Source organism: Capra hircus, chromosome 13 (genome assembly GCF_001704415.2).
Source record: "Capra hircus breed San Clemente chromosome 13, ASM170441v1, whole genome shotgun sequence".
Classification (NCBI taxonomy): Eukaryota; Metazoa; Chordata; class Mammalia; order Artiodactyla; family Bovidae; genus Capra; species Capra hircus.
This window is the reverse complement of record NC_030820.1, coordinates 17,171,187-17,183,561: the sequence shown is the minus strand read 5'-3', so window position 1 is coordinate 17,183,561 and position 12,375 is coordinate 17,171,187. Positions and strand designations below refer to the sequence as shown.

Sequence of the window (12,375 nt, the reverse complement as noted above, 5' to 3'; positions counted from 1 at the left end):
AAATTTGCTGGCATAATTGAGTGCAGCACTTTCACAGCATCATCTTTTAGGATTTGAAATAGCTCAACTGGAATTCCCTCACCTCCACTAGCTTTGTTCCTAGTGATGCTTCCTAAGGCCCACTTGACTTCACATTCCAGGATGTCTGGCTCTAGATGAGTGATCACACCATCGTGGTTATCTGGGTTGTGAAGATCTTTTCAGGATAGTTTTTCTGTGTATTCTTGCCACCTCTTCTTAATATCTTCTGCTTCTGTTAGGTCCATACCATTTCTGTCCTTTACTGTGCCCGACTCTGTATGAAATGTTCCCTTGGTATCTCTGATTTTCTTCAAGAGATATCTAGCCTTTCCATTCTATTGTTCTCCTCTATTTCACAAATAGTCCTCATTCACAAAAGACTGGATTTTTAAAAGTGCCACAGGGTAACTTAAAGTTTCAAGGATCTACTCCTTGTCAGACTCTAAGGGAGACAGTGGGGACAAGACACAGTGATGAACCCAACAAATGAGGTTTCTTCATCATTAAATATACCTCTAAGAGAAGAAACAGGCATTAAATAGGTAAACACACAAGACACAATCGCAAACTTGCCACATGCCACAAATAAAAGCAACAAGGAAGAGGTGGGAAAAAGTATTTCTACATTTAGAACAAAAATATCACTGTTCCTTTTTGCAAAAGCAACATCCAAGGATAGGAGACAAAATCAAACCACAATGGACTGACACGTATATATGTTTCGAGGAAGAAAACTGCCACAAGATGACAGATTCAAGAACTTAAGTCTGTGAACTGTCAAGAGAGAAAAGGTAGTCTCTCAAAAGTTATGGTAAGGAAAGCTTTTTTATAAGATGGAGGGAAAATGCTGAATGTTGATTAGAGGGCTAATGCAAGAGAAGCCAAACACTAAAGGGAAGAGAACAGATGGTTAGCTATGACTAATAACACCAACATTTTATAGCCAGGTATTAGGCTAAATTCTTTACATGCAATTCCTTATTTCACTCTTTAAGATCAGCACTATTGGGCCAACTCTGCATATGACAAAAGTAAACACGAAAAAGTTAGGTAATTTGAACAGATCCCATGCAGGCAGAACTATTTTATTCAAACTGAGATCTTTATGAGTTCAAAGCAGACTATACCACACTGTCTCATTCAAAAAATACTTTTAAAATCATCTCTTACATGCCAGTTAACTATGTACTGAGGATAAAAAGATGAACAACTCCTGGGGCACAATCAACACATGGTACTTACACAGGATGCTTTTCACCTTTAAAGAGAGGAGGGGGAGACAGACATGGACCTCAAGTCACTGACACCAGGGGGAACGAGTAAGAGGGCATAGCACAAAGAGAGCAGCAGTATCTACCCTGAGCTAATCAGTGAAGACTTCAGATGGTGCTTATGTTAAGCAGAACAGAGTCAGAACAAAGTTAATGCCAAGTAAGACAAACAGATTACAGAAAAGAGGCACAAAATTGCATGCTATGTTTAGAAGACTTCAACAAGTTGAGCATGGCAGGAATGTGATGCGAGTTGGAAGAGACCAGACCAAAGGGCCTTTTATATCACACTAAGACATCTGAGGTTTAAAACCATAGGAAGCAAAAAACCATTTCCAGGCTTTGAAACAAGACTGGCAACTGTAAAGACTCAGCAATTGACTAGGAGGTTCAAGCTGTAGCCTGAGGCACAGCTTACAGAAAACCAAAAGGTCAGAAGATCTGCAAAGAGACTCCCAAACTAACCTCTTATTATCAGACCAGAAAAAGGAAGGCTCCAGCCTCTTTTTAGAAAAACGTAGCCTTTATTCTAAGTTAGATGAGAGCAGTCTTGTTATTACTATTAATCAGGACAGAACTAAAATATGGTTTGGGCTTCCTGATGGCTGGGAAAGAATCCACCTGCCAATACACGAGGCTCAGATTCAATCCCCAGGTTGGGAAGATTTCCTGATGAAGGAAATGGTAACCCACTCCATATTTTTGTCTGGAGAATTCCAGGGACAGAGGAGTCCGGTGGGCTAAAATCCATGGGGTCAAAAAGAGTTGGATACAACTCAGTGACTAAACAACAACAAAAATATGGTTTAGCCCAAACTTTGTTATTAGTAGGGAGGGGTTTGGAGGTTTGCCTCCTCAACACCCCAAATAGATTATCTGAGGCAGAATGTGGGTTTGGGTGATTCATTTCTCCAAAAAGCATATTGAACAGAGGCAGGATAGCCTGCTGTCTGCCTTGAAAGTAAGAACAGAGTCTTCAGTTTTCGAAGGATACTCCCATCCTCGCTTCAGGGCTGAACCACATCAGTCTGCCATCTGACAATGGTGAGGGAAGATGGATACTCTTTTTTTCTGCTCAGCATGCTGCTCTGATTCAGGAGTTGTATATTTCCCACCAAGCAGATAAGAGAAGCAGCAAAAGGATACAGCCACTCCACTAACATAATGCAGGTCATTATTCAGCTTCATCAATGAAAACAAATCAGAGAGAAATGAATTGTAACTTAGAATTTCAGATTTATCTTTCAAAACTAAGCTCCAGGTACATTCCTCATTCTAAACGGACATCCTAGTCACCCTGAACAAGTCATCATGACTAAGAGCATTATCTCAGACTGGAATGCATCTGTACTCCATGTCCGTATGATCAAATACACAGACTCCCATCAAACCCCAACTTACACATCACTCCTTCAATGCCACCCAAAAGACATAATCAAGGGACTTATTTCTCTATTCGAATGTTTATTAACTATTTCCAGGTATTGTACCGAATAGTATACAGACCAATCCTTCCTAAAGAGAAATTTTAACAAACACTTACTGAATGCTTAGACTATGACAGGTTTAGTGCTAAGCTCTAGAATTTTTTAAAGTAAATAACAATATAATCTACTGCCTTTCAAAAACTCCCTTACTACAGTAAAAAGGCATACATAGTAAATGTAGCATTTAGGGTAAATGGGTAAGGACAAAGAAAGAAATAATTAAGACCAGAATGAAAATCAATTTAATAGATGAAAGTAAATTCTACACACACTTTGCTTAAAACTGAAGAGGAGGGAACACTGTCCAATGTTATTTGGTAAGGTCGGCATTATACTAACACAAAGCCAGACCAGTAATCACTGGGGTGTGTATTTTACCACACACACACGGACATGCACACACAGAATAGTCTTACTGAACTCAAACCTAAAGTTGAAAGTGATAATGACTAGTCAGTAAGAAGACAGGTAAGGAATCCATATTTCCAGGCTACCTACCATGCTGCTAGTTAATTAAATGCGAATTTAAAGTTTTTTACAAGCTGTTACCTGTGAGATATGATTGATGGAAGACTCCATTCTCCGGAGCTGAGAGGCTTGGATGTCCAGCAGTTGGAGCACATTGTTAGCCAATGCATTTATTTGATAAGCGACGCTAGCTAGGGATTGGGTTGTATAGGCTTTGGTCTCTTCTAAAGCTTTTCTCTTGTCTGTAGCCTGAAATAAGAACAAAAAAGCCCAATATTTATTTTGGTTACCATTCATTAAACATCTGTTCTATAGAAAGGCAGCATTAGAATTATATTTTTTTAATAGAAAAGCCCAACTGAATCAAAGAATTTACCAGACGAGTTTGATGAACCACAAAGCACTCCTCTGTCCCTAATAAAAGCAGGTGCCTCAAGTCCTGCTGGCTTACTCTCTGCCTGCCCTGACCTCCCCATGGGTCCCCTCAAGGCAAGCTATGAACCTCCTCCAGGACCTGTGAGTAATAAATTTCTCCATTTCACTTTCCCTTACAGTCCTTTGTTGAACTTTGAGCTCACCATCCATGACACCCCAGGGCTCTACTTAACAAACGGTAACTTAACAACAACAACAAAAATCACAACATCCACTAGTACAATGATATGGACTAAATCCATTCTACCTTACAATCCTGTTTACATCAATGAACATCAGAAATCCAAACCACTGTTAACCATTAGAACCAAGCTTCTCATCTCCACAAAAACTACTGTAATCTTATGACCCTATCCTTTACCCATCCGTTTTCCCCAAACTCCAGTGCACAGTCAGACAGTAAGAAATGTTTAGAGATCAAGTTCAAAGCTAAGTTCAGAGAAAAATTCAAAGACAAGTGATAAACTCTAGGAGGGTGAGGGAGGGGATGAGTGGGGAGCAAGCAGGGTAGCCAGCAACTTATATTACAATTAATATAGAATCTAAAAACGAAAAGGCCAAGGATAGAAAAAAAATGAAACAGATAAAAAAAAAAAAAAAAGGCAATGCAACCACTCTTAACCATGTTTAATAACATTCAACCTTGCTCATCATAGAAAAGAAATGCAGATGCAAAGTAATATGAGAATATTTCTCATCTATCCACCCAGCAAAAATCTAAAAGCAGGACAAGGTACTGTGCAAAGTTGCAGGGAAAGACTCTGATAACACTCTCTGCTGGTGATATCCAGCAAAATTACACACAGGCTTATTTTTCGTCCCAGCAATCTCACTTTTACGAATCTCAAAGAATCACTGGCAAAAATATATATGTAATTATTCATTACAGCACTATTTGCAATAGGAAAAGACTAGAAACAACCAATACAACCACTGATGGGGCATTGGTCAAATAAATTATGGGCTCTCCAAACATCAGGGTACTACAATGCACTAAGAAGTCATGTTGAGAGATACTGTTATTACCACCACACCCAATCTCCAGAATACTGCTAAGGTGAAAAAAAAAAATGTTTACAGAATGCTACCACTTATGGAATGAGAAAAGATACAAAAACATATTCCTTTACTTTTTAAGAAAAAATGATAAAACATAACATCTTTAACAAATAATTGCATATGCGGCCAAGGGTCAATAGGTTGGCAAGAATATGGATAAGATTCTTTAAACGTATCTGGTTTTCAGATCTGCTTTTTGCAACTATGCATACAATTTACACAATTATAAAACAAAATTAAATTTTAAAAAGGAATTCCCCAAAATTAAATGTCAAATTAATCAAATGAGCATCCAATTAGTGGCTTAACCAGAGAGGAAATATCCTACAAGTGGCTTCAAAGCACAGTAGTTTGATGTACATTTCTAATGGGGTTTATCCTTAGGACAAAAACAATTAAAAGAGGAAAGAAAAATACTGAATCTGTTTTCAGTCACTTTATTGCTGATGGTAGTTTTGGAATTATTACCCAGAGACTGCTGTTTGTGTGGTGGTGGTGTGGATTAAAGCAAGTCATTAAATATGTTTAGGTCATTGAGAGCTGAGATTTGGGGCATAATTCAAAAAACATTCTGATGTAACAAGAAAAAACCTGTAGTTCTGCATTTAAACTGAAAACGTTAATCTGAACTTAATTTTTACTGTATCACATTTTATATATCAATATCCAACAAAAAAAAAAGCCTAAATGGTGACTGTAGTTGCTAACACTGTACTGTAAAATTGAAATTTGCTAAAAGGACAGACGTGACATGTCCTCAGCAAGGGGTGGGGCGGGGAAATACACGTGAAGTGATGCATGTGTTAACTAAGTACTGTCAACAGCAGATACAGGCGCCACTTCCAGGCCTAGACATAAAAGCCTCCCACTTGTGTTCAGATGCAATGGTTAAAAGTAAAATGCAGTCCTACCAAAAAAATTGGTATAATGGCATCACCGACTGGATGGACATGAATTTGAGCAAGCTCCGGGAGTTGGTGATGGACAGGGAGGCCTGGCGTGCTGCAGTCCATGGGGTCGAAAAGAGTTGGACACGACTGAGCAACTGAACTGAATCAAAAAAATTAAGTTGTACTTAACAGAAACCATTGTACACTGTTTCCATTTTTAAATTTAAAATAATTAAAATTAAATAAAATTTTAAAATTCATATTCTCAAACTAGCCACATTTTAAAGAGCTCAACTGTCATGTATGGATTGTGGCCTTACTGGAGAGAGTACAGTTCTAGTCACAGTTAATTTCCTCTTTAAACCATGGATTTAAAAGTTAAGTCTGCACAAGAATGACTGTTTTCACTATTTCACTTAAGTTTAGTGTTCAATAGTTGGTCTCCCTCATTCTTTGATACTTTTGCTGTATTAACAACCAAGCAGCCTTAATATGTCCGAAGGATCACACAAAATGGATTATAAATCAGAAGACTTCTCACAGAGCTAAAACAGACATCGTTAATCAATTATAACAGCCTTCCTCCAAAAGTCTAAACACTCTTAACTAATCACTCCAGGAGCTGACATGTGATTGTAACCAATCTGCCATCCCTGTCTTATGCCACTGATGAAGTTTGCTTAAAATGGAAATAAACATATGGCTTTAAAAGAAAAGTTAATTATTTAAAAGAGCTAAACTCAAAATAAATAGTGTAGGCCAAGAACTTAACAGGAAATTCCTTAGATAACTGAATTTTCTCAACAGCCCATATATAAAACTGTCTTCTTCATCCTGTATCCACCTGTGGAAACCAAGTTTTACTGAGTTAAGATCTGCTTGCTGGAGGAAAGAACCTTTTCAAGCAGTACCTACTCCTATTACATCCTTTTCCTGCCCCTCAAGGTGACTAAACAGGCAAAGCAAGCTCTTGTTTTTCACTGTTTAAAATGGAAATGGTGATGCTATAAGCAATCTCTCTCATACCCATACATTTATCTTTGACCCCACCTCCTCGTCCTCGTTCTCAGCTTCCACCTATGACCAGAAGAAAAGCCTCTCTCCCTCTATTACAGCTAAGTACTTGAAGCCCAAAAGAGACAAGAACATCCTCACCATAAGTATGCTTAAAAAGTAATACATTCTGGGTGAAAACAAATTACATGGTTTTATTTTTGTCTTTTTTTAAACAGAGAGAGAAATTTACAAAATTAATGCATCATCATGAAAATGGGCCTTACTAACATTTTAGTATAAGTTCTTCAAGTCTCTCAAGTACATGTGTTTATGTTACAAGAATGTAAAACTAACCCTGCTTTTTTCATTTAAAAATGTATGATGAGCATTTCCCCATGTGCTATTGTTCTATGACTATTCTTTTTCAAAAAAATAATTTTCAGCCGTTAAAAAGAATTCATTTGAATCAGTTCTGATGAGATGGATGAAACTGGAGCCAATTATACAGAGTGAAGTAAGCCAGAAAGAAAAACACCAATACAGTATACTAACACATATATATGGAATTTAGGAAGATGGCAACGACGACCCTGTATGCAAGACAGGAAAAAGGACACAGATGTGTATAACGGACTTTTGGACTCAGAGGGAGAGGGAGAGGATGGGATGATTTGGGAGAATGGCATTCTAACATGTATACTATCATGTAAGAATTGAATCGCCAGTCTGTGTCTGACGCAGGGTGCAGCATGCTTGGGGCTGGTGCATGGGGATCACCCAGAGAGATGTTGTGGGGAAGGAGGTGGAAGGGGGGTTCATGTTTGGGAACACATGTAAGAATTAAAGATTTTAAAATTTAAAAAATAAAAAAAACAAACAAAAAAAATTTTCAATAGCTACACAATAATGGCAGTAACTGTTAGCTGACTGTTCTCCTTTTAATTCCTCTAATATTAAGACCCTGATTTTAATCAGGACATCAACGTATGCAGATTCAAATCCAACTTCCTCTAAATAACCAAACAGGAGGTGGCATTATTTCCAAACATTAACCTCTAAGCTAACATTAAGAACATCATTTCTAAGTTAGGGCCCGACTACTGAAAGACCTGGCACATGTCCTGTAGTACTAGCCTGCCTAAAAACATTTCAGAAAACAGCTGAAGTTAAATTACAGTGCTCTTTTTCTCACTCACCTGAACCCTTCCCTAAACTCTGACAGGAAGTTCAGAAAATTATGCTTGCTCTGAGGAACAATCTCTCTCCATGTCTTAACTGCAAGACATAAGGCTTCCCTTGTGGCTCAGTTGGTGAAGAATCCACCTGCAAAGTGGGAGACCTGGGTTCGATCCCTGGGTTGGGAAGATCCCCTGAAGAAGGGAAAGGCGACCACTTCAGTATCCTGGTCTGGAGAATTCCATGCACTGTATGTGTATAGTCCGTGGGGTCGCAAAGACTTGACATGACTGAGCGGCTTGCACTTTTAACTGCAAGTGGTTTAATGATTCTGCTTAGGTAACAAAACAGGGGTCTTACACATTTTTTAAAAAAGTTTCTCCATCTTGCTTCTGTCTTTACTTTTCCTTCCACTCTTTGTAGAAATGACACCACATCGTATCTTTTTAACAACTTTCAGCTTAACTCTAATCCAAACTTGCCAGAAACTTTTCCAAATTAAGTTATTTTTCCCACAGAATATTTCAAATATTTAAATAAGGTTTTTCCAATTATATTAACAGAATGGAAGCTATTTCATGGTAATTCATTAAAAAATTACCCACATCTACCAAAAGACACCATATTTCAATGACTCCAACGAAACAGCTATGTCAGATGCAATGTTTTTATGTATCACTCAGGGAAAAACCGGCCAACTCCATTATGTCAGAATGCTTTCTTATGAAGAAATTTTATTTTATACTTAACAGAAAATGCTCTTTGGGATTTATTTAGATGGTGAGCTTTATATGTCACTCTTAGTGACGTGAAGTCGCTCAGTCATGTCCGACTCTTTGAGACCCCATGGACTGTACCCTATCAGGCTCCTCTGTCCATGGGATTTTCCAGGCAATAGTACTGGAGTAGATTGCCATTTCCTTCTCCAGGGGATCTTCTCAACCCAGGGATCGAACCCGGGTCTCCTGCATTGTAGACATACGCTTTACCGTCTGAGCCACCAAGGAAGGCCACTCTTAATCATACAGTAATATCAGCTATAGATTCATTTTCAGGTTTATCCAACTTCGAAAAGAAACCCTTTATATCTTTTATTTTGTATGATTCAAGATCCAACAAAACACAGCTCACAACTCTTGACAGTCATGTCTATTCAGTTTCTAAACCTAGAACATCCCCATCAACCCTGACCTTTTTTTCTTTCAAAACACAGATTTTGTTTTAAAATTCCAGGTTGGCTGTCTCATAGGAAGTCCTACAATCTGCATTTGTCTGACTGTTTCCTCATGATTAGATTCAGATTAAGCAGAATGGCTAGAAGAACAGGTGATGCTATAAACTTCCCACTATAAGCAATACATCTTTCAAAATAAGACTCCATCTTTATTTCCACGATTGTCTTCCAAACTCCTGACACCAATTCTGCAAACTTTGATGCTGGTGCTATCTTACAAGGGGGTAACCAAAAAAAAAGACAAAACCCAAGACTCTTTTCTTTCCTCAAACGGTCTTTAAATGTTTTGACTCTAGTCCTTCCTCAAATGGTTTGATGACAGGCTGCAATAATCCAGTCATCCCAACAGTAAAACTAACCAAATTCATACAAGTGGGAACAATGACAACTGCTGCCTGGCTGATAGCTTTCTAAGGACAACATTAATTGTAAAATGCATCCCAAGAACAGAAATTTTAAAATGTAGCGGTGAGGAGAAAGTTTCTTAGAATTGCTAAAATATACTCTATAAAGTTAAGGTTTCTGTCAATTAAGAAGGATTTAAAATGTCAATTTTCAATACCTGTAAGGAAGAGTTATATATACACAATACAAAACATCTATTTTGCTGAAGGCCACTTAAAGGTCTGGCTTGAGAAGTTTCCAGAGGGAATCCAGAATCCCTTTGTGGTAAGGGCTGAGAGGAGCACACAGGCCAAATCCTGGTTGGAGCCACAGAGCTCAGAGTATGTACACGCGCAATACCCAGCTAAGAGTGAAAGGATCTAATTTTCTCCAACACAATTTCCACTCCAATAAAAGTAAAAAGGAAATAAAAAGAAACCCTACCAGGTTACAGCAAATATCCAGCAAAAAGAATAAATTTTTTGCAGAACAGTTCAGGTTGAAACCTAGTCACTGTAACCCCAGCACAGCTCCTCCCCACCACCTCCCACTTAAGCAACTGCTCACAGGCCTATGATCCTTTCATTCCCAGCAGAATCCAGGGAAAACCTCTGCTGGCTACTGAGTCACACAGCGCTGATGGACAGGAACCTGAGTTGTGGCGCATGCTCTTTAACTGAAGAGCAAATACAAAACAATCAACAGCTGCTGCTGCTGCTGCTGCTAAGTCGCTTCAGTCTTGTCTGACTCTGTGCGACCCCACAGACGGCAGCCAGTATCCTCATTAAATAACATTCCAAATTCAATTCTAACGTAGATTATGTTTTCAAACCTTCACAGGTCAATTTATATCTCCAGGGCACTTCCAATAACTAGATAATTCAGTTCTGAAATTTTAGGTTTTACCCTAATTATAGCCTCAGTCAATGAATTATATTTATTAAAAACAGGCAAAACCTGCAAAAACCCAATTTTAGAAAGAGCAACTACATTTAAACACAAAATTAGTTAAATGTATTATTGACAGAATATGTTCCATAGGAGTCCAAGACACTGGGTTCCTTCCATCAACTCCTTCCATGTTGACTAATTATCTTCTCATATCATCTTATTTCTTCTTAAAAGGAATTAAACTGAAAAAGCCATGATGAGGAGTGCAGCTTGGACACACACTTTCATATTCTGCTGGAGGATGCAACTAGACAATAAGTATCACAGTTCTTTAAAATGTATATATTCTTCACTTCTAGGAACTTACTCAAAAGAAATAAAAGGCAAAGTGCAAAGAAACTGTATGTTCAACAATGTCCACACCGTTGTTTAAAACAGCAAAAAACAAAAAACAAAAAAACTAGAAACAACCTAAGTGGCCAATGATTAGTGTTTAAAATATTATTAGAATACCATGCAGTCAATAAAAGTAATCTAGATACTTACCAACAAGGAAAATGCATTAAATTAGAATTCAAACTGGGAAGTAGAACCACTGTGAGTTACAGAATAATTATAGAATTTTACCTTACACAATTATAGGACTAGCTAGGAAAGCTGTGAAGGTCCCAAAGGGAAGTAGGAAGATCAGAGAGTCATCAACGAGAGTCTATTTGAGACATCTGACACATTCAGCTACAAAAACGTGGCTGCAAAGGAAAGACTCCTGGCAAGATCTGAGAAGCTGCAGGTCTCCCACCAAGTGAGTGGGCCTGATGCATCTGTTAACCAAACCATCAGCAACCAGAAAAAAAGAGCTGGATGCTGAGCAAAGGAGATCAAGGTCTGGCTGGACCTCACCAACACCTCCACGCCTCTCATTGCATATCACCACAAAAACCTCCAGAGGTTTAGGGAGGGCTGCTTACACAAATTCTCTTTTGGCCAATTCTAGCCATACCCAGCTTCAGCTTAAGTAAACTGATACAGTACTAACTACCGTGGCACCCCCGGTCAATATCATACACACTCACCTCTGTCATCATATTCAACTCCTGAATTGAAACAACAGCAAAATCATACTCCAGTGTAACATGATGCAACCATCTCTTATACAACTGAAAAGATGCTATCTCCTCAAAACAGAATATAAAGTCTATTTTCTCTTCGAGTAAAGTTCTTTCCTATCCTAATTGAGTTGTACTTCCCCTTTGATATCTTGTGACTTAAATACTGAAATACAAGGTTAACCAGTAATGCAGAAGAATGAGGGGAAGAATTGGTTACTATATACACAAATATTAAGAAAGATATAGAACAATTCCTAACTACTAGTTTTCATTCTATAACTGGTCATGAGGTGACCAAGAGCAGCTAGCGTTTATCGTAATTTTCTTCTCCCACTATCCATCACAATTTTCTTTGCCCTCTGCAATCATCTCATCCGGTCACTGTTCCTTGCCTGATGTGTCTGTGCTTAGTTGCTAAGTTGTGTCTGCATCTTTGCGACCCCATGGACTGCAGCCTGCCAGGCTCCTCTGTTCATGTAATTTTTCAGGCAAGAATATTGGGAGTGGGTTGCCATTCCCTTCTCCAGGGAATGTTTGAGACCCAGGGACATCCTGTGTCTCCTGCATTGTAGGCAGATTCTTGACCTGCTGAGCCACTGGGGAAGGAAGCCCAGTGACTCAAACCTTACCATCAGCAGCCCTATTTGTATTGTGTTGCATTAGCTTTCCATTAACTTTTATAGTATAGGACTCGGGAGTGGTTAAGAGGCACTCCAGCGTCCTTGTGCATTCCAGACATACTCCTCTCCACCCCAACTATGTAGTGAAGTGAAGTCGCTCAGTCGTGTCCAACTCTTTGCAACCCCATGGACTGTAGCCTACCAGGCTCCTCTGTCCATGAGATTTTCCAGGCAACAGTACTGGAGTGGATTGCCATTTCCTTCTCCAGGGGATCTTCCCAACCCAGGGATCGAACCAGGTCTCCCGCATTGTAGACAGATGCTTTATCATCTA

The 12,375-nt window shown here is 38.8% G+C and overlaps 1 protein-coding gene across 11 annotated transcripts in view; it reads right to left on the bottom strand.

The window, feature by feature from the left end:
- The window catches only part of ABI1 (abl interactor 1), an 85,239-nt gene that overhangs the window by 51,573 nt on the left and 21,291 nt on the right, over window positions 1-12,375 (bottom strand). For all 11 annotated transcript variants that reach the window (XM_018057029.1, XM_018057033.1, XM_018057030.1 and 8 more), the window contains exon 2: window positions 3,329-3,496. In XM_018057029.1, coding sequence (XP_017912518.1) covers window positions 3,329-3,496 — 168 coding nt within the window. The remainder of the gene's footprint in view (window positions 1-3,328; window positions 3,497-12,375) is intronic.